Source organism: Callionymus lyra, chromosome 4 (genome assembly GCF_982586985.1).
Source record: "Callionymus lyra chromosome 4, fCalLyr1.hap1.1, whole genome shotgun sequence".
Lineage (NCBI taxonomy): Eukaryota > Metazoa > Chordata > Actinopteri > Syngnathiformes > Callionymidae > Callionymus > Callionymus lyra.
The window spans coordinates 3,085,249-3,107,460 of NC_141821.1; the positions used below are offsets into that span (position 1 = coordinate 3,085,249).

The window sequence follows — 22,212 nt, forward strand, 5'->3', positions numbered from 1 at the left end:
GATCTTGATGTTTATGAAGAACAAGAGACGGAGGATGAAGATCTTGATGTTTATGGAAGAACAAGAGACGGAGGATGAAGATCTTCATGTTTATGAAGAACAAGAGACGGAGCATGAAGATCTTGATGTTTATGGAAGAACAAGAGACGGAGGATGAAGATCTTGATGTTTATGAAGAACAAGAGACGGAGGATGAAGATCTTGATGTTTATGGAAGAACAAGAGACGGAGGATGAAGATCTTCATGTTTATGAAGAACAAGAGACGGAGGATGAAGATCTTGATGTTTATGAAGAACAAGAGACGGAGCATGAAGATCTTGATGTTTATGGAAGAACAAGAGACGGAGGATGAAGATCTTGATGTTTATTGAAGAACAAGAGACGGAGGATGAAGATCTTGATGTTTATTGAAGAACAAGAGACGGAGCATGAAGATCTTGATGTTTATTGAAGAACAAGAGACGGAGGATGAAGATCTTGATGTTTATTGAAGAACAAGAGACGGAGCATGAAGATCTTGATGTTTATTGAAGAACAAGAGACGGAGCATGAAGATCTTGATGTTTATTGAAGAACAAGAGACGGAGGATGAAGATCTTGATGTTTATTGAAGAACAAGAGACGGAGGATGAAGATCTTGATGTTTATTGAAGAACAGACTTTCATTCTCAGCGAACATTCTTGAATAAATAAAAAAATAAAGAGACTGAACTAAATTCATGATTCTTTAAAAGTTAAGAAACGAGACACGAGGAGACGAAGCCTCATGAAGCCTCATGAAGCCTCACGAAGCCTCAGAACATGAAGCTCTGCTCGCACTAGTTCTCCACAGTCTTGCCCTCCAGGACCAACTGGATCTCCTTGAAGTCAAGAGTCTCGTGGGTCAGCAGCGCGTTCGCCAGAGACTTGTGCTCTTTGTTGTGGGTCTTCAGGAGGGTCTTAGCTCGCTCGTACGAGTCCTGCAGAGAGGAGGAGAAGGTGAGAGGAGGAGAGGAGGAGAGGAGGAGAGAGTGAGAGGAGGAGAGGGTGAGAGGAGGAGAGGGTGAGAGGAGGAGAGGGTTAGGATGAGGGTGAGAGTGAAGAGGGAGGATGAGGGTGATGAGGATGAAGAAGAGGGTGATGAGGATGAAGATGAGGGTGATGAGGGTGAGGGTGATGAGGATGAAGAAGAGGGTGATGAGGATGAAGAAGAGGGTGATGAGGGTGAAGAAGAGGGTGATGAGGATGAGGATGAAGAGGGTGATGAGGATGAAGAAGAGGGTGATGAGGGTGAGGGTGATGAGGGTGATGAGGAGGGTGATGAAGAAGAGGGTGATGAGGGTGATGAGGATGAAGATGAGGGTGAAGAAGAGGGTGATGAGAGTGATGAGGATGAAGATGAGGGTGAAGAGGAGGGTGATGAGGATGAAGAAGAGGGTGAAGAAGAGGGTGATGAGGATGAAGAAGAGGGTGATGAGGATGAAGAAGAGGGTGATGAAGAGGGTGATGAGGATGAAGAAGAGGGTGAAGAAGAGGATGATGAAGATGAAGAAGAGGGTGATGAGGGTGATGAAGAGGGTGATGAGGATGAAGAAGAAGGTGATGAGGGTGATGAAGAGGGTGATGAGGATGAAGAAGAGGGTGATGAGGGTGATGAAGAGGGTGATGAGGATGAAGAAGAGGGTGATGAGGATGAAGAAGAGGGTGATGAAGAGGGTGATGAGGATGAAGAAGAGGGTGATGAGGGTGAAGAAGAGGGTGATGAAGAGGGTGAAGAAGAGGGTGATGAGGGTGATGAAGAGGGTGATGAGGATGAAGAAGAGGGTGATGAAGAGGGTGATGAGGATGAAGAAGAGGGTGATGAGGATGAAGAAGAGGGTGAGGAAGAAGAGGGTGATGAGGATGAGGGTGATGAGGATGAAGAAGAGGGTGATGAGGATGAAGATGAGGGTGAAGAAGAGGGTGATGAGAGTGATGAGGATGAAGAAGAGGGTGATGAGGGTGAAGAGGAGGGTGATGAGGATGAAGAAGAGGGTGAAGAAGAGGGTGATGAGGATGAAGAAGAGGGTGATGAGGATGAAGAAGAGGGTGATGAAGAGGGTGATGAGGATGAAGAAGAGGGTGATGAAGAGGGTGATGAGGATGAAGAAGAGGGTGATGAAGAGGGTGATGAAGAGGGTGATGAAGAGGGTGATGAGGATGAAGAAGAGGGTGATGAGGATGAAGAAGAGGGTGATGAGGGTGATGAAGAGGGTGATGAGGATGAAGAAGAGGGTGATGAGGGTGAAGAAGAGGGTGATGAAGAGGGTGAAGAAGAAGGTGATGAGGGTGATGAAGAGGGTGATGAGGATGAAGAAGAGGGTGATGAAGAGGGTGATGAGGATGAAGAAGAGGGTGATGAGGGTGAGAAGGGGGTGATGAGGATGAAGAAGAGGGTGATGAGGATGAAGAAGAGGGTGATGAGGATGAAGAAGAGGGTGATGAGGGTGAGAAGGGGGTGATGAGGATGAAGAAGAGGGTGATGAGGATGAAGAAGAGGGTGAAGAAGAGGGTGATGAGGGTGATGAAGAGCGTGATGAGGATGAAGAAGAGGGTGAAAAATGAGGGTGATGAGGATGAAGAAGAGGGTGATGAGGGTGATGAAGAGGGTGATGAGGGTGAGGGTGATGAGGATGAAGAAGAGGGTGATGAGGATGAAGAAGAGGGTGATGAGGGTGAAGAGGGTGAGAAGGGAGGAGGATCTTCACGACTGACTGACCTTCAACAATGTTCTGACCTCCTGCTCTATGGCTGCTTGTGTCTCTGGACTTTGTTTTGTGATGTCTTGGTACGTCATGACGCCGAGCTGAGGAGACACAGAGGAATTCAACCAACAACCCTAGATTTAAACCAACAACCCTAGATTTAAACCAACAACCCTAGAGACTTAGACACACACAGAAGGAAATATACACAGAGAGAGAAGGAAACACACACAGAGAGAGAAGGAAACATACACAGAGAGAGAAGGAAACACACACAGAGAGAGAAGGAAACACACACAGAGAGAGAGAAGGAAACACACACAGAGAGAGAAGGAAACACACACAGAGAGAGAAGGAAACACACACAGAGAGAGAGAAGGAAACACACACATAGAGAGAGAAGGAAACACACACAGAGAGAGAAGGAAACACACACAGAGAGAGAAGGAAACACACACAGAGAGAGAAGGAAACACACACAGAGAGAGAGAAGGAAACACACACACACAGAGAGAGAGAAGGAAACACACACACAGAGAGAGAGAAGGAAACACACACAGAGAGAGAAAAGGAAACACACACAGAGAGAGAAGGAAACACACACAGAGAGAGAAGGAAACACACACAGAGAGAGAAAAGGAAACACACACACAGAGAGAGAGAAGGAAACACACACAGAGAGAGAAGGAAACACACACAGAGAGAGAAAAGGAAACACACACACAGAGAGAAAAGGAAACACACACACAGAGAGAGAGAAGGAAACACACACAGAGAGAGAAGGAAACACACACAGAGAGAGAAAAGGAAACACACAGAGAGAGAAGGAAACACACACAGAGAGAGAAAAGGAAACACACACAGAGAGAGAAGGAAACACACACAGAGAGAGAAGGAAACACACACAGAGAGAGAAAAGGAAACACACACACAGAGAGAGAGAAGGAAACACACACAGAGAGAGAAGGAAACACACACACAGAGAGAGAAGGAAACACACACACAGAGAGAGAAGGAAACACACACACAGAGAGAGAAGGAAACACACACAGAGAGAGAAGGAAACAAACACAGAGAGAAGGAAACAAACACAGAGAGAAGGAAACACACACACAGAGAGAAGGAAACACACACAGAGAGAGAAGGAAACAAACACAGAGAGAGAGAAGGAAACACACAGAGAGAGAAGGAAACACACACAGAGAGAGAGAAGGAAGCAAACACAGAGAGAAGGAAACACACACACAGAGAGAGAAGGAAACAAACACAGAGAGAGAGAAGGAAACACACAGAGAGAGAAGGAAACACACACAGAGAGAGAGAAGGAAACAAACACAGAGAGAGAAGGAAACACACACAGAGAGAGAAGGAAACACACACAGAGAGAGAAGGAAACACACACAGAGAGAGAGAAGGAAACACACACAGAGAGAGAAGGAAACACACACACACAGAGAGAAGGAAACACACACACAGAGAGAGAAGGAAACACACACAGAGAGAGAAGGAAACAAACACAGAGAGAGAGAAGGAAACACACACACAGAGAGAGAAGGAAACACACACACAGAGAGAGAAGGAAACACACACAGAGAGAGAAGGAAACACACACAGAGAGAGAAGGAAACACACACACAGAGAGAGAAACACACACAGAGAGAGAAACAAACAGAGAGAGAGAAGGAAACACACACACAGAGAGAAGGAAACACACAGAGAGAAAAAGAAACACACACACAGAAGGAAACACAGAAAGAGAGAAGGAAACACACACAGAGAAAAAGAAACACACACAGAGAAGGAAACACACACAGAGAGAAGGAAACACACACACACACACACAGAAAAAAAACGCACACAGACAGAAGGAAACGCACACAGAGAAAAAGAAACGCACAGAGAGAAGTTTCGAATTGTGTAACGACTGTGTCTCTGGTCTGGTTTGAAACATGAAACACTGGAGTCTCCACACGTTACCTTGTCGCTCATGCCGAACCTCATCACCATCATCTTCGCGATCCTCGTGGCTTTATCGAAGTCAGACGACGCTCCTGTGACACACGGGTTCAGGTGTGTTCAGCACAGGTGACACACACCCACACCCACACACACACACACACACACACACCCACCCACACCCACACACAGGTGTGTTCAGCACAGGTGACACACACACACAGGTTCAGGTGTGTTCAGCACAGGTGAGACACACACTCACCTGTGGTGATGTCGTTCTCTCCAAAGATCAGCTCCTCTGCCACTCGTCCTCCCATCAGGACGTCCATGTTGGCGAGCAGCTGACCTCGGGTCTCGTGCCAGAGGTCCTTCTCTGGGAGCATCGACACCTGCAGGTGAGTCCAGGTGAGTCCAGGTGAGTCCAGGACACATCAACAACTCGCCGCACTCACCAAACCCAGGGCGCTTCCTCGAGGCATGATGGTGGCTTTGTTGATAGGCATGGCTCCTTTGGTGTAGTAGGCCACGATGGCGTGACCCGACTCGTGATACGCTGTGATGGTTTTGTTCTTCAGGTCGATGACCATACTCTTCCTCTCCGGGCCTGAAGACCACAAGTCCATTTAAACTTTTACAAACTTTTGTTCTGCTGATCAACTCTGGTGTCATTAAACATCAACTAGTATCGACTCTGGTGTCATTAAACATCAACTAGTATCAACTCTGGTGTCATTAAACATCAACTAGTATCAACTCTGGTGACATTAAACATCAACTAGTATCAACTCTGGTGTCATTAAACATCAACTAGTATCAACTCTGGTGACATTAAACATCAACTAGTATCAACTCTGGTGTCATTAAACATCAACTAGTATCAACTCTGGTGTCATTAAACATCAACTAGTATCAACTCTGGCGTCATTAAACATCAACTAGTATCAACTCTGGTGTCATTAAACATCAACTAGTATCAACTCTGGCGTCATTAAACATCAACTAGTATCAACTCTGGCGTCATTAAACATCAACTAGTATCAACTCTGGTGTCATTAAACATCAACTAGTATCAACTCTGGTGTCATTAAACATCAACTAGTATCAACTCTGGCGTCATTAAACATCAACTAGTATCAACTCTGGTGTCATTAAACATCAACTAGTATCGACTCTGGTGTCATTAAACATCAACTAGTATCGACTCTGGTGTCATTAAACATAACTAGTATCAACTCTGGTGTCATTAAACATCAACTAGTATCGACTCTGGTGTCATTAAACATCAACTAGTATCAACTCTGGTGTCAATAAACATCAACTAGTATCGACTCTGTTGTCATTAAACATCAACTAGTATCGACTCTGGTGTCATTAAACATAACTAGTATCAACTCTGGTGTCATTAAACATCAACTAGTATCGACTCTGGCGTCATTAAACATCAACTAGTATCGACTCTGGCGTCATTAAACATCAACTAGTATCGACTCTGGCGTCATTAAACATCAACTAGTATCGACTCTGGCGTCATTAAACATCAACTAGTATCGACTCTGGCGTCATTAAACATCAACTAGTATCGACTCTGGCGTCATTAAACATCAACTAGTATCGACTCTGGCGTCATTAAACATCAACTAGTATCGACTCTGGTGTCATTAAACATCAACTAGTATCGACTCTGGCGTCATTAAACATCAACTAGTATCGACTCTGGCGTCATTAAACATCAACTAGTATCGACTCTGGCGTCATTAAACATCAACTAGTATCGACTCTGGTGTCAATAAACATCAACTAGTATCGACTCTGGTGTCAATAAACATCAACTAGTATCGACTCTGGTGTCATTAGATATCAACTAGTATCGACTCTGGTGTCAATAAACATCAACTAGTATCGACTCTGGTGTCATTAAACATCAACTAGTATCGACTCTGGTGTCATTAAACATCAACTAGTATCAACTGTGGTGTCATTAAACATCAACTAGTATCAACTCTGGTGTCATTAAACATCAACTAGTATCAACTCTGGTGTCATTAAAAATTAACAAGTATCGACTCTGTTGTCATTAAACATCAACTAGTATCGACTCTGGTGTCATTAAACATCAACTAGTATCAACTGTGGTGTCATTAAACATCAACTAGTATCAACTCTGGTGTCATTAAACATCAACTAGTATCGACTCTGGTGTCATTAAAAATTAACTAGTATCGACTTTGTTGTCATTAAACATCAACTAGTATCGACTCTGGTGTCATTAAACATAACTAGTATCAACTCTGGTGTCATTAAACATCACCTAGTATCAACTCTGGTGTCAATAAAAATCAACTAGTATCGACTCTGTTGTCATTAAACATCAACTAGTATCGACTCTGGTGTCATTAAACATAACTAGTATCAACTCTGGTGTCATTAAACATCAACTAGTATCGACTCTGGTGTCATTAAACATCAACTAGTATCAACTCTGGTGTCAATAAACATCAACTAGTATCGACTCTGTTGTCATTAAACATCAACTAGTATCGACTCTGGTGTCATTAAACATAACTAGTACCAACTCTGGTGTCATTAAACATCAACTAGTATCGACTCTGGTGTCATTAAACATTAACTAGTATCAACTCTGGTGTCCTTAAACATCAACTAGTATCGCCTCTGGTGTCATTAAACATTAACTAGTATCAACTCTGGTGTCATTAAACATCAACTAGTATCGACTCTGGTGTCATTAAACATTAACTAGTATCAACTCTGGTGTCATTAAACATCAACTAGTATCGACTCTGGTGTCAATAAACATCAACTAGTATCGACTCTGGTGTCAATAAACATCAACTAGTATCAACTCTGGTGTCATTAAACATCAACTAGTATCAACTCTGGTGTCATTAAACATCAACTAGTATCAACTCTGGTGTCATTAAACATCAACTAGTATCGACTCTGGTGTCATTAAAAATTAACTAGTATCGACTTTGTTGTCATTAAACATCAACTAGTATCGACTCTGGTGTCATTAAACATAACTAGTATCAACTCTGGTGTCATTAAACATCACCTAGTTTCAACTCTGGTGTCAATAAAAATCAACTAGTATCGACTCTGTTGTCATTAAACATCAACTAGTATCGACTCTGGTGTCATTAAACATAACTAGTATCAACTCTGGTGTCATTAAACATCAACTAGTATCAACTCTGGTGTCATTAAACATCAACTAGTATCAACTCTGGTATCAATAAACATCAACTAGTATCGACTCTGTTGTCATTAAACATCAACTAGTATCGACTCTGGTGTCATTAAACATAACTAGTATCAACTCTGGTGTCATTAAACATCACCTAGTATCAACTCTGGTGTCAATAAAAATCAACTAGTATCGACTCTGTTGTCATTAAACATCAACTAGTATCGACTCTGGTGTCATTAAACATAACTAGTATCAACTCTGGTGTCATTAAACATCAACTAGTATCGACTCTGGTGTCATTAAACATCAACTAGTATCAACTCTGGTGTCAATAAACATCAACTAGTATCGACTCTGGTGTCATTAAACATCAACTAGTATCGACTCTGGTGTCATTAAACATAACTAGTATCAACTCTGGTGTCATTAAACATCAACTAGTATCGACTCTGGTGTCATTAAACATTAACTAGTATCAACTCTGGTGTCCTTAAACATCAACTAGTATCGCCTCTGGTGTCATTAAACATTAACTAGTATCAACTCTGGTGTCATTAAACATCAACTAGTATCGACTCTGGTGTCATTAAACATTAACTAGTATCAACTCTGGTGTCATTAAACATCAACTAGTATCGACTCTGGTGTCAATAAACATCAACTAGTATCGACTCTGGTGTCAATAAACATCAACTAGTATCAACTCTGGTGTCATTATACATCAACTAGTATCAACTCTGGTGTCATTAAACATCAACTAGTATCAACTCTGGTGTCATTAAACATCAACTAGTATCGACTCTGGTGTCATTAAAAATTAACTAGTATCGACTTTGTTGTCATTAAACATCAACTAGTATCGACTCTGGTGTCATTAAACATAACTAGTATCAACTCTGGTGTCATTAAACATCACCTAGTATCAACTCTGGTGTCAATAAAAATCAACTAGTATCGACTCTGTTGTCATTAAACATCAACTAGTATCGACTCTGGTGTCATTAAACATAACTAGTATCAACTCTGGTGTCATTAAACATCAACTAGTATCAACTCTGGTGTCATTAAACATCAACTAGTATCAACTCTGGTGTCAATAAACATCAACTAGTATCGACTCTGTTGTCATTAAACATCAACTAGTATCGACTCTGGTGTCATTAAACATAACTAGTATCAACTCTGGTGTCATTAAACATCAACTAGTATCGACTCTGGTGTCATTAAACATTAACTAGTATCAACTCTGGTGTCCTTAAACATCAACTAGTATCGCCTCTGGTGTCATTAAACATTAACTAGTATCAACTCTGGTGTCATTAAACATCAACTAGTATCGACTCTGGTGTCATTAAACATTAACTAGTATCAACTCTGGTGTCATTAAACATCAACTAGTATCGACTCTGGTGTCAATAAACATCAACTAGTATCGACTCTGGTGTCAATAAACATCAACTAGTATCAACTCTGGTGTCATTAAACATCAACTAGTATCAACTCTGGTGTCATTAAACATCAACTAGTATCAACTCTGGTGTCATTAAACATCAACTAGTATCAACTCTGGTGTCATTAAACATCAACTAGTATCAACTCTGGTGTCATTAAACATCAACTAGTATCAACTCTGGTGTCATTAAACATCAACTAGTATCAACTCTGGTGTCAATAAACATCAACTAGTATCAACTCTGGTGTCATTAAACATCAACTAGTATCAACTCTGGTGTCATTAAACATCAACTAGTATCAACTCGGGTGTCATTAATCATCAACTAGTATCAACTCTGGTGTCATGTAGTGAATGTTCTTCAAGACGCAGTAACTTCTCATCAAGACCATGTTTTAAACGTATTACTTTATAAAGTTGCTCTGAAATCTGGACGAACGAGAGGTTACGAGAGTCCATTATGACGTAATAATGGCTTCACTCCTCCAGGGTGTAAACACACTTTGTTTATACAACGAGTCCCTTAGAGGTGGAGACTATTGATGACGTGCGGTGACAAACCCCCATGCTTGACCAATCACAGCAGAGTGGGTGTGGTTATGGTCAACAAGATTTAATCTCCAGAAGAAAAACGTGTTTTCAGTGGGCGGAGTATGCTGATGACACCCAACTCTACTTGTCCATGAAGCCAGATGAATGAAATCAGCTAAAACAACTACAGTCCTGTATCACAGATATCAAGTCCTGGATGACCAAGAACTTCCTCCTAATGAACTCGGAAAAGACTGAGGTTTTACTAGTTGGTCCGCAACATCTCAGACAATCTTTAACTAATGATCTTTCCATAACTTGCTCCTGCTACGAGCACCACTGTAAAGAATCAGTGTCTGCTTTGACGAGGATCATTTAACTCACACATAAAACAAATCTCACGGACTGCTTACTTCCACCTTCGTAACATTTCAAAAATCAGGCACTTCCTTCCTTTAGATGCTGAGAAGCTCATCCATGCTTTTGTAACCTCCAGGCTGGACTATTGTAACTCTCTTCTGTCAGGATGTTCTAAAAAGTCTCTCAGAAATCTTCAGCTCATTCATCTGCAGCTCGTGTCCTGACTAAGACTAAGAGGCGCGAACACACCTGTACTGTCTTCACTACATTGACTTCCTGTAGAATTTAGATACAATTTAAAATCCTTCTCCTAACCTGTAAAGCCTTACATGGTCTAGCACCAACATGCATTAAAGATCTAATCCAAACTTACCAACCCCCTAGGACCTTCTGATCCTTAAACTCGGACCTATTAGTTATACCACAAATCTCTAAATGTAGATTTGGAGCCAGGGCCTTCAGTTTTCAAGCCCCTAGTTTTAGACACAGAGCTCTGTATATCCTTATTTTCTGCATTACATTCATCACCTGTGCAGTTTAAACAGCCCCAGGGCTCCACCTCCAGAGCTGCTGCTGATCCAGGATCTTCACCACGTCATCAGATCCAGAGTTCTCTCCAGCACCTCCATGGACTCTCCTACACTCTGCTCTTTTTTCTCACTCCTTGTCTACCCCCCAATCCTTCCTCCAAGCCGGTCAAAGCAGAAGGCCGTCAACAATGAGTCTGGTTCTGCTCGAGGTTTCTTCTAAAAGGATGTTTTTCCTCGCCATAGCTCACTGCACAGTGTTTCACTCATTGTTGAATTGCTGGGATCCATTTTTCCTTAATCAACTATAGTCTTACTTCAACTTTAAAGTGTCTTGAGATAACTTTGTTATGATAAGACACTTTAAATAAAATTGAATTGAATACAATAGAGTCACACGCACAATAATGATGAAATGCTTGAGAACAACATTTGTGTAAAAACCATTAAGTGACACTAAATCACTGAGACCATCAGTCTCCACTCACCCATGTGCAGCTTGTCCTTGGCGAACTCCAGCTCCCTCATGGTCACGAAGGCTTTCCCGTCCACTGCTGCCTTCAGGGCCGCCTGGTTCACCAGGTTCTCCAGCTCGGCTCCCGAGAAGCCCACGGTGCCTCGGGCGAGGATCTCGGAGTCGACAGCTGCGGAGGAAACAATGGAATTAAGGTTCATTCATGCAGACGCGCGGGAGAGACCAGTGGAGAGGGTTCGGATCAGGACCACTGGAGAGGGTTCGGATCAGGACCACTGGAGAGGGTTCGGATCAGGACCACTGGAGAGGGTTCGGATAAGGACCACTGGAGAGGGTTCGGATAAGGACCAATGGAGAGGGTTCGGATAAGGACCACTGGAGAGGGTTCAGATCAGGACCACTTCAGAGGGTTCGGATAAGGACCACTTGAGAGGGTTCAGATCAGGACCACTTGAGAGGGTTCGGATCAGGACCACTTGAGAGGGTTCGGATCAGGACCACTGGAGAGGGTTCGGATAAGGACCACTGGAGAGGGTTCGGATAAGGACCACTGGAGAGGGTTCAGATCAGGACGACGGGAGAGGGTTTCGGATAAGGACCACTTGAGAGGGTTCGGATCAGGACCACTTGAGAGGGTTCGGATCAGGACCACTTGAGAGGGTTCGGATCAGGACCACTTGAGAGGGTTCGGATCAGGACCACTTGAGAGGGTTCGGATCAGGACCACTTGAGAGGGTTCGGATCAGTGGCACCGAAAAGTTGAGGGAATTTAACACTTTTAATGTTGAAACTTTTATTTTTATTGAAATGTTTTTTAACCATTGTGTTATCTCTGGGTCAAGGTGACCCGAAGGCCCCAAAACAAATGTATTTGTGGTATCCCTTGTGTTGAGACAACATTGAATTGTCTTTTGGGAACAAGTTAATTAAATAGTTATTTATTAACACATTGATATTCTAGCTCCAATAATTCAAAAATGCTTTATATAAATAATATGTTTGTATGTTGGTATAATAGAGTCACCAGACATTACTAGACGAGCACCGAGCTACTGGATCTCGTGTCAACGAGTGTCAACAAGTGTACGACTACACACGTGTCAACAAGTGTCAACAAGTGTACGACTACACACGTGTCAACGAGTGTCAACAATTGTACGACTACACACGTGTCAACGAGTGTCAACAATTGTACGACTACACACGTGTCAACGAGTGTCAACAATTGTACGACTACACACGTGTCAACAAGTGTCAACAAGTGTACGACTACACACATGTCAACAAGTGTACGACCACCACACGTGTCAACGAGTGTCAACAAGTGTACGACTACACACGTGTCAACGAGTGTCAACAAGTGTACGACTACACACATGTCAACAAGTGTCAACAAGTGTACGACTACACACGTGTCAACAAGTGTCAACAAGTGTACGACTACACACGTGTCAACGAGTGTCAACAAGTGTACGACTACACACGTGTCAACGAGTGTCAACAAGTGTACGACTACACACGTGTCAACGAGTGTACGACTACAGACGTGTCAACAAGTGTACGACTACACACGTGTCAACGAGTGTCAACAAGTGTCAACAAGTGTCAACAAGTGTCAACAAGTGTCAACAAGTGTCAACAAGTGTACGACTACACACGTGTCAACGAGTGTCAACAAGTGTACGACTAAACACGTGTCAACGAGTGTCAAGTGTCAACTAGTGTACGACTACACACGTGTCAACAAGTGTCAACAAGTGTACGACTACACACGTGTCAACGAGTGTCAACAAGTGTCAACAAGTGTACGACTACACACGTGTCAACAAGTGTCAACAAGTGTACGACTAAACACGTGTCAACGAGTGTCAACAAGTGTCAACAAGTGTACGACTACACAAGTGTCAACGAGTGTCAACAAGTGTCAACAAGTGTACGACTACACACGTGTCAACAAGTGTCAACAAGTGTACGACTAAACACGTGTCAACAAGTGTACGACTACACAAGTGTCAACAAGTGTACGACTACACACGTGTCAACAAGTGTCAACAAGTGTCAACAAGTGTACGACTACACACGTGTCAACAAGTGTACGACTAAACACGTGTCAACAAGCGTCAACAAGTGTACGACTACACAAGTGTCAACGAGTGTCAACAAGTGTACGACTTCACAAGTGTCAACGAGTGTCAACAAGTGTCAACAAGTGTACGACTACACAAGTGTCAACGAGTGTCAACAAGTGTCAACAAGTGTACGACTACACACGTGTCAACAAGTGTCAACAAGTGTACGACTAAACACGTGTCAACAAGCGTCAACAAGTGTACGACTACACAAGTGTCAACGAGTGTCAACAAGTGTACGACTTCACACATGTCAACAAGTGTCAACAAGTGTACGACTACACACGTGTCAACAAGTGTCAACAAGTGTACGACTAAACAAGTGTCAACAAGTGTACGACTTCACACGTGTCAACGAGTGTCAACAAGTGTACGACTAAACACGTGTCAACGAGTGTACGACTTCACACGTGTCAACGAGTGTCCACTCACACGAGTCCTTCTTGATCTTGGACAGGTACAGGTCGAGGATCTCGATGCGACCTCTGATGTCCGGCACCGGGACGGTCACCTTCATGTCGAAGCGTCCTGGTCGCACCAGAGCGCTGAGAAGGAAGACGACACCATTATTACCTGTCGATGCTACACGTGGAAATATTCTTTCATTTTCTAGAGGTTCTGTCGTGACACATAGGGAATAGAAAACAAGATAAAGTTGTCGAATTAAATGTCATTTTTAATCACTTAATTAAAAACATACGATTTATCTTATTAATGCGATTGAAACGCATCAAAATATTCCTAATCGTACTTCTGTGATATTTGACCTTTTTGTGCCAGTGGATGGTTTTTTCTACAGCGACTCACGTCCACAAGTCATTTTCTATCGAGGGATTATTCTCAAGATATTCAATTATTTGTGGTTTAAATAATCCTACTTCTTAAAGTCGTACACATTTAGCAGAAAACAATGCAAGTATAAAATGAATAAAGCCAAAGACACTAAAAATGAAGGTAATGAAATGTCACAACAACAAGTGTCGAACCATAACAGAGTCATCGCTAGAGAATTGAAGTTTAAATAACACTTAGAGAGAAACAGCCAAAGACGAGAGGCAACGGTGGAGGAAAAACTTCCTTCTAAGAGGCAGAAACCTCGAGTAGAACCTGACAAACCTCGATGCTGCAAATTATCTAAAGGTTTAAACACACAATTGTAAAGACCAGTGGAATGTTGGGTTAAAATTGTTTCAAGACAACGGACACTGACGTGTCGATCAAAACTTCCCGACTGAGAAGAACATTTGAACGTTTCTCGGTGAATCGGGAAGAACGAAGACGTACTTGTCCAGAGATTCAGCGAAGTTTGTGGCGCCGACGACGATGACTCCCTCGTTGGGTTTGAACCTGAGGATCACGAAAGAGTTGAAGTTGCGATCGAACGGAAAAACTGGTGAAGAAGCACCGACCCGTCCATCTCCGCCAGCAGCTGGTTGATGGTCTGCCTGGAGTACGGATGCATGGACGACTCGATCCTCTTCCCGCCCACGCTGTCCAGCTCGTCGATGAAGATCACGCAGGGCGCGTTGGCTTTGGCCGCCTCTGCGGTGAGCAGACGGCGATCAGTGGATCCCGAGAAAAAACATTCGTTTCCCAACCGTGACTCACTGAAGAGATTCCTGATGCGACTCGCGCCGACGCCCACGAACATCTCGTCGAACTCCGACCCCGACGCGTAGTAGAAGGGCACGCCGGCCTCCCCGGCCAGAGCTCGAGCCAACAGGGTCTTCCCCGTCCCGGAGGGTCCGACCAGAATGATCCCTGACGGAGACCAACACGGTCAGTCTCAGAGAAGCGTGAACAACGACATGCAAACCGACGCCTGAGATCACCTTTGGGGAGTTTCCCGCCCAGAACCGTGAACTTCTGAGGGTTCTTCAGGAACTCCACCACGTCCAGGAGCTCGTTCTTGGCCTCCTCCACTCCTTTGACGTGATCGAACGTCACGTTCTTCATCTCCATCGGGTCCACGGCGGTGGTCAGTCCGGACGAGGTGCGGAAACCCACTGTGGGAGTCAAAACTTCGTAAACATCTGCAGATGATCGATAAAGTTCTGTCCATCTATTATCTTTGAACAATCGAGATGTTTGAAGTTCAGATGTCGTTTAAAGAACAAACGTGTCCTCCCGCTCAACAACCCTTCCATTAACGGTGACCTAAACCTCCCGTTAGGCTTTGCCGCCCAGTCGACCCCTTTTGACAAAGCAACATCGATTGGTATCGACCAATCAGACGTCACTAAGTAGACGAGTGTGTAGACGGGCATCATGGAAGGTCAGTGTTTCGTTGGCACCATAAGTAAGGTGTGTGTGGTCATTAGTGTCCGACACCATGTTCTGTGGTTGTTGAAGTTTAGCTGCTGCTTAGAACGGATTGAACAAAAGATAAGAAGCTTCTCATCTTTAGTAATGTGCGTTAAAAACTGCGAGACGGTGAATCACGTCTGAAGAACAGAAATCACAGTTGAATGTTTATCATTCGTAAAACTGGAGTCTGAAAGGTTGTGGTTCACTTCACATAGACTTCATATGTTCGTTCCTGGTTCTTGTGTCACCGGAGCGTTAAACATGATACTGTGATACACAACATCATTTGAGTTCCTTCGACAGGAAGTCCTCAAAGAATGTTACCGAACAAACGGCTCAATATTCGTGTTTACGGCCCGAAGCTCATTACGTTTGTCAGGTTAAGTGTCCGAGAAAGAAGGTTCGACCCTTCACAGAACCGCAGTTATGACTAATGTGCAGGGGTCTCAAACTCAACGGGTCGGGGGTCAGAGAGGTCAATTCTTGTCGAGACTGGGCCGTTGCATTTGTGGGGGGGGGGTCTTTCAGCAGTTTTCCTAAACTTCTTTGATCCAAATGATATTGATATGTTTTCACTGAACATTATAGTATTTTAATTGTACGTCTCATTTCATTTTATAGATCTGTTAAAACTTAACTACCGTACATTTCAGACTATAAGCCGCACTTGAATATAAGCCGCAGCATATGCATTTGTGTTCTCGTGATGAGTGTGTGTGTGTATGTTGCGCAAAATTACCGCTCAAAATTAAAACTAGTGTCTTCTTCAGCGCATCATCTTTCCCGACGTCTGTCTCGCTTTTGGCTCTACTGCTAGAGAGCGCCCCCTGGTGGCCGTTAGCCCTTCCAAAGATTACGGTTGATAATCAAAGCTCTAACATTGGATGAGACCACGAGTCACTCGCTCTGCCTGCACTCATACAACTCAGAGGGCCACAGACCATCATGTCACGGACCCTATATGACCCACGGACCTGCGAGTTTGAGACCCCTGGTGTGGTGGGAAGAGAGAAAAGCAAACACAAACCAGCGTCAGAAAATGAGCCTTTACCGGAGAGAATCGGGTTTTTGGCCACACTAAAGACAATGAGTATGACGACCAAAGTGATCAACCTTCTCCGCCAAATCATGTCTGTGAACACAGAGAGTGAGAGAGTGAGTCTCTGAAGGAGGGAGAGAGCGAGTGATCTTCCTGACATCGATTCTGCTTCCAGTCGGCGCGAGACATCATGAACCCTTCAGCAAAACCCGTCTTGAAGGCCTCCTGCTGGTTCTCAGCGAGGTTCTTCTGCTTCACCAGTTGGTCCAACGACTGAGGCCTTTCTGTTTCCTTCCCCTGCAGACCCTGATGAGAATCATGGGAAGATTTTAGATTAGTTTTCATCGTCATTATCTTCAGAGTCCACTAGATGGTAGTGATGTGTTGATGAAGCTTCATGAAACAGTGTTGTTATCTTCAGAGTCCACTAGATGGTAGTGATGTGTTGATGAAGCTTCATGAAACAGTGTCATTATCTTCAGAGTCCACTAGATGGTAGTGATGTGTTGATGAAGCTTCATGAAACAGTGTCATTATCTTCAGAGTCCACTAGATGGTAGTGATGTGTTGATGAAGCTTCATGAAACAGTGTCATTATCTTCAGAGTCCACTAGATGGTAGTGATGTGTTGATGAAGCTTCATGAAACAGTGTCATTATCTTCAGAGTCCACTAGATGGTAGTGATGTGTTGATGAAGCTTCATGAAACAGTGTCATTATCTTCAGAGTCCACTAGATGGTAGTGATGTGTTGATGAAGCTTCATGAAACAGTGTCGTTATCTTCAGAGTCCACTAGATGGTAGTGATGTGTTGATGAAGCTTCATGAAACAGTGTCGTTATCTTCAGAGTCCACTAGATGGTAGTGATGTGTTGATGAAGATTCATGAAACAGTGTCATTATCTTCAGAGTCCACTAGATGGTAGTGTTGTGTTGATGAAGCTTCATGAAACAGTGTCATTATCTTCAGAGTCCACTAGATGGTAGTTATGTGTTGATGAAGCTTCATGAAACAGTGTCGTTATCTTCAGAGTCCACTAGATGGTAGTGATGTGTTGATGAAGCTTCATGAAACAGTGTCATTATCTTCAGAGTCCACTAGATGGTAGTGATGTGTTGATGAAGCTTCATGAAACAGTGTCATTATCTTCAGAGTCCACTAGATGGTAGTGATGTGTTGATGAAGCTTCATGAAACAGTGTCATTATCTTCAGAGTCCACTAGATGGTAGTGATGTGTTGATGAAGCTTCATGAAACAGTGTCGTTATCTTCAGAGTCCACTAGATGGTAGTGATGTGTTGATGAAGCTTCATGAAACAGTGTCATTATCTTCAGAGTCCACTAGATGGTAGTGATGTGTTGATGAAGATTCATGAAACAGTGTCATTATCTTCAGAGTCCACTAGATGTTAGTGATGTGTTGATGAAGCTTCATGAAACAGTGTCATTATCTTCAGAGTCCACTAGATGGTAGTGATGTGTTGATGAAGCTTCATGAAACAGCGTCGTTATCTTCAGAGTCCACTAGATGGTAGTGATGTGTTGATGAAGCGTCATGAAACAGTGTCATTATCTTCAGAGTCCACTAGATGGCGTCTTTGCACTATTTTGTTTTGAACAAGTTTTCTAATTAAACATTTATTTTTAAACTGATGGCGCCACCTACTGACCTCTGAACAACATGACACTGTTTCATGAAGCTTCACCGACACGTCACTAGAAATCAAAACCAGCTTGTTGATGATTTATTTTGATATATTTAGTTCATTTTATTGTATTATGTATCCAAAACATCAGAAAAATGTTAAATATATAATAAATATATGGTTAAAATATAATTACAGAATCTTATTTAAAATAAAAATAAGAAAAATACTCGTGTGATGCGCAGTGATTCACTCATTGTTGCTGTAACTGTTTTTCTTTCCTCCAATATAGTCTTAGTTAAACTGTAACGTGTCTTGAGATAACTTTGTTATGATAAGACACTTTGAATAAAGTTGAACATCAGTAACATGAACACAAACCTTCAAGAAGGACTGCATGTAGGACTCTTGCTCTGCAACCCCCTGATACTCAAGCCTCCTGCTCTTTCCGAGCGTCCTGAATCCTCGACTCTGGTTCCACACTGGAGCAACAACAGCAAGACAAAACTATTATTATAAATCATCAAAGGTCCCTAAAATAGACAAGATCCCTAAAATACATGGCCTTTCCTTTTGAAAACAACATATTTTGCAAGATTTACACAACGTTCAATTTTGCTTTAAACGTTTTTGTAAAACTAAATAATAAATACACTTTGTGCACGGCAACACAATCTCTCAGTGTTAACCTCTGCAAGTATTATTTTGGGGTGGAAGTGTGGGAGGGTTTGGACAGCTGAGTTCAGACGAGTCAAACAACAATCGTGATTTTCAGCCATTTGCTCTGAAAATCTCTCTCTAGACCAGATTCCATGAGATTTCCTAAAACAAACTTTCTACTGCAGAGGAACTGGCAAAACATGGGAGACAGTGTTGTTGAGTAAATAAGTCAAGTGCCCTTTACTGATTTTATACTGTATTTTAGTGTCAAAACATCTTATTTTCAGAGTAAAATACAAATATTTTGGAGCTAATGATTATGCATTAATTATACAACACAGGACACTGGATTATTTATCTCGTTCAATCACAGCAGCGTCCAAGGATTTCACTTATTCATTTTTTAATTAGAGCTAAAATTCAATCTCTTACCAGGAAGCGTGTGAAGTTGTGAGCAAAAGTTATTTAAAGGGCTTCGGGATCGTCTGTGGAATATTGGTGACCCGAAACCGCCCAGCCCGCTCTGTGAAAAACCTGCAAGCAGACAAAAATCAATCAATCAATCAAATCAATCAACTTCCAGAGATGTGGAAAAGTGAACATGTATCTTCACCATTTTTGTTCTGGAAGAAACTCTGCGAAGAAACGTGACTCGTCCTCCATGCTGAAGTCGAGGTGGGGAGTTCCTGTAGTCCGGGCGAAGGCAGTAACTTGTTCACCAGCTCCTCCAGCTGACCTGCTCCGACCTCCGACAGGCCGAGCTCTCTCAGGATCACACATGGCTGTAAAGGAGGAAACACATGTGAAGTGAAATTTGATTTCCTACAGCCACAATCGAGTAACGCCTTTATCTACATTAGTTTAACCTAATTGATTGTTCAAATCCACAGCTTTTACTATTACTTATTAAAGTCTACGTCTCTTCACTGAACATGTTTCAAGGAGCTGGTGACACGTCCACGGAGGTCGATTGAATTACATCAAACTATTCTTATTAGCTACACCTCTTCTCTGTACGACACACAAACACAAAGATAATGTTCCTTTGTTCTTCCCAAATTGGGGAAATTAAGTTTGTCAGACCAGTTTACAGGAAAAACATTTATCATACAAACACATTATATTAAGAAACATATTAAAAATATGTCAAAAAATATATAGAATTATATATAAAACGAAAACAATTGATAATAATAATAAATCAAATATAAAATAAAAACAATAATAAATAATATATATATATATAGATAAACGTTAACAATAATTTTAATCAAATGTAGCTACATAAATATTGTTTCTTTAAATCAACAATAACAGGGTTTTTTTATCTTCAAATGTAAATATTTCCCTCTAACCTGACATTTGAAATCAACTTGTGATCGTTTAAGGGTGGAGAAGATTACAACACAACAAACTTTATTCTATAAATGAGTGGTTTTATAACAGTTGTATATTTTCTACACAAACAACATGTTGACTTTTTTTGGCAAGAATCAAGTTTGACCAGAAGATCCTGTTGTTATTTTATTTACCAATGTAAAGATATATGACTTGTTTACACATGTTGTAGAAAGGAGAGATTCTGCTGTTCGTTTTTGACCACTGCAGTCAGACTAATTATTTTAAAAACAAAACAAATACAACTCATGTCTAATTAGGAACACCACCCCATACATTTTTATTTATATTTGTATTTATTATTGTTATTTTCTATTTCATTGTTGTGTTTGTCATCGTTAAAGTGGTCTGTATGTCTTCATAACATTTGTATTTATGTTTAATTTACTGCGATTACAAAAATGTCCCCAATGTGCGACAAATAGTACGTCAATACTATATATAGACTATATATACTATATCAATCAATATTTTTAACATCCGTCAACATGAGCCCATCAACACAGCTCAGAGGTGGAAACGGTTGTCATGGCGACATGTTTTGCGACGACACTCGAAGACCATCAGCGATTGAATCAGATACGTCGGGGTCTCACTCGTACCTCTCTGAGAGAAGGACTGTTCTCTGAAGTGCAGTCTTTGTTGAGGGTCTGGACGGCCGCCGTGGCCGAGTTCTTCAGGGAGTGGAACACGTTGATGAGCTGGTTCAGGGGCACGACCATCTGGCGGGACAGCAAACATAAATCAAGAATCGAAATACAGCAATTGGACACAAATTATATCAAAATAATCTTTTTTTTTAATGAATCTTAGTTAGATCTGGAACTCTTTTACCACCTGAGCTTCGTGACTGTGTGTGTAACCATTATGTGGTTTTATTGTTTACCTTTAGTACTTGTTAAGTGACCTTGAGTATAAAGAAAGTCCCTTTTAAACAAAATATATTATTATCATTTCTAACAATCATGTCTTCGGTCTGTCTTCTTCAGTCAGACCACAGACGCAAACAACAACAATGACGTCACATCCGTGAGGTTATTCAACTGCAGCTCTTAGTCTGGCCTTTTACTGGAGCGTTTGAAGACTGTTATTATTCTTCTATAATTGTTTATATTACTATTATTAGACTCTTATGAAACGGTCGGTGGCGGAAATAAACAGACGTGTCAGAAGGACATCATTCTGAGACACATCAGATGCTAACATTAGCCGAGAAGTTACCCGTCATCCACATCTGCAGTCAAACCTTCACAAACACGGATCTGAATCATAATGTCTTCCAGACTAACTGTAAATATTTGACAATCACGAGCAAAAGTTAGGACGTAACGACGTAAACACCGGCTGTGTGCGTCTCAAAGACACGCGCTAGCTTACCTGTTGTGGTTGAAACGACGTTGAAAGTGAAAACATTATGGTATGTTGTTGAAACACCTGCAGATGGACTCGAGGTGTGGGACTGGATCCTGTGTCAGATCACAGTTGTCGAGTCGTCACCGGTGTCGTATCCTTGTGTGTCTTTTCGTTACACAACTTCCAAGTTAGCTCTTAGCTAACAGCTTCTGCGGCTTCTTCGGAGGTCAAATGGACTACAAATGACGCACTTCCGGAGTTGCAATAGCGGAAGCTAGTGCAGCGCTATTATGAAAGATTATTTCTTTAAATTATAAGTATTTAATTATTGATTATTATACATGTGCACGGTGCTATTACCTTTTTGACTTGTTAACAAATAAACGTGAACTATTTTTAAAAAAAATAGACGATTTAACAGGGATTGTGAAAAATGATGGAGAA

At 42.0% G+C, this 22,212-nt stretch overlaps 1 protein-coding gene across 2 annotated transcripts; it reads right to left on the reverse strand.

Annotated features, from left to right (window-relative positions):
• Positions 1-631: 631 nt before the first annotated feature.
• Positions 632-21,999, reverse strand: yme1l1a (YME1-like 1a). 2 transcript variants are annotated; one of them, XM_087788443.1, is made up of 18 exons: positions 21,793-21,999; positions 21,018-21,137; positions 19,631-19,799; positions 19,450-19,551; positions 18,739-18,839; positions 16,869-17,016; positions 16,723-16,803; positions 15,197-15,370; positions 14,973-15,125; positions 14,774-14,906; positions 14,649-14,711; positions 13,797-13,909; positions 11,249-11,404; positions 5,134-5,285; positions 4,944-5,070; positions 4,703-4,776; positions 2,740-2,826; positions 632-961 (listed from the first exon to the last, which is right to left on the reverse strand). In XM_087788443.1, exons 1-18 carry the CDS (start codon positions 21,826-21,828, stop codon positions 821-823), a joined length of 2,130 nt encoding a protein of 709 aa, XP_087644569.1. In that variant the 5' UTR covers positions 21,829-21,999; the 3' UTR covers positions 632-820. The 2 variants fall into 2 exon arrangements, with proteins under 2 accessions (XP_087644569.1, XP_087644568.1); XM_087788442.1 differs by having other exon boundaries at positions 16,699-16,803.
• Between the last annotated feature and the right edge of the window lie 213 nt (positions 22,000-22,212).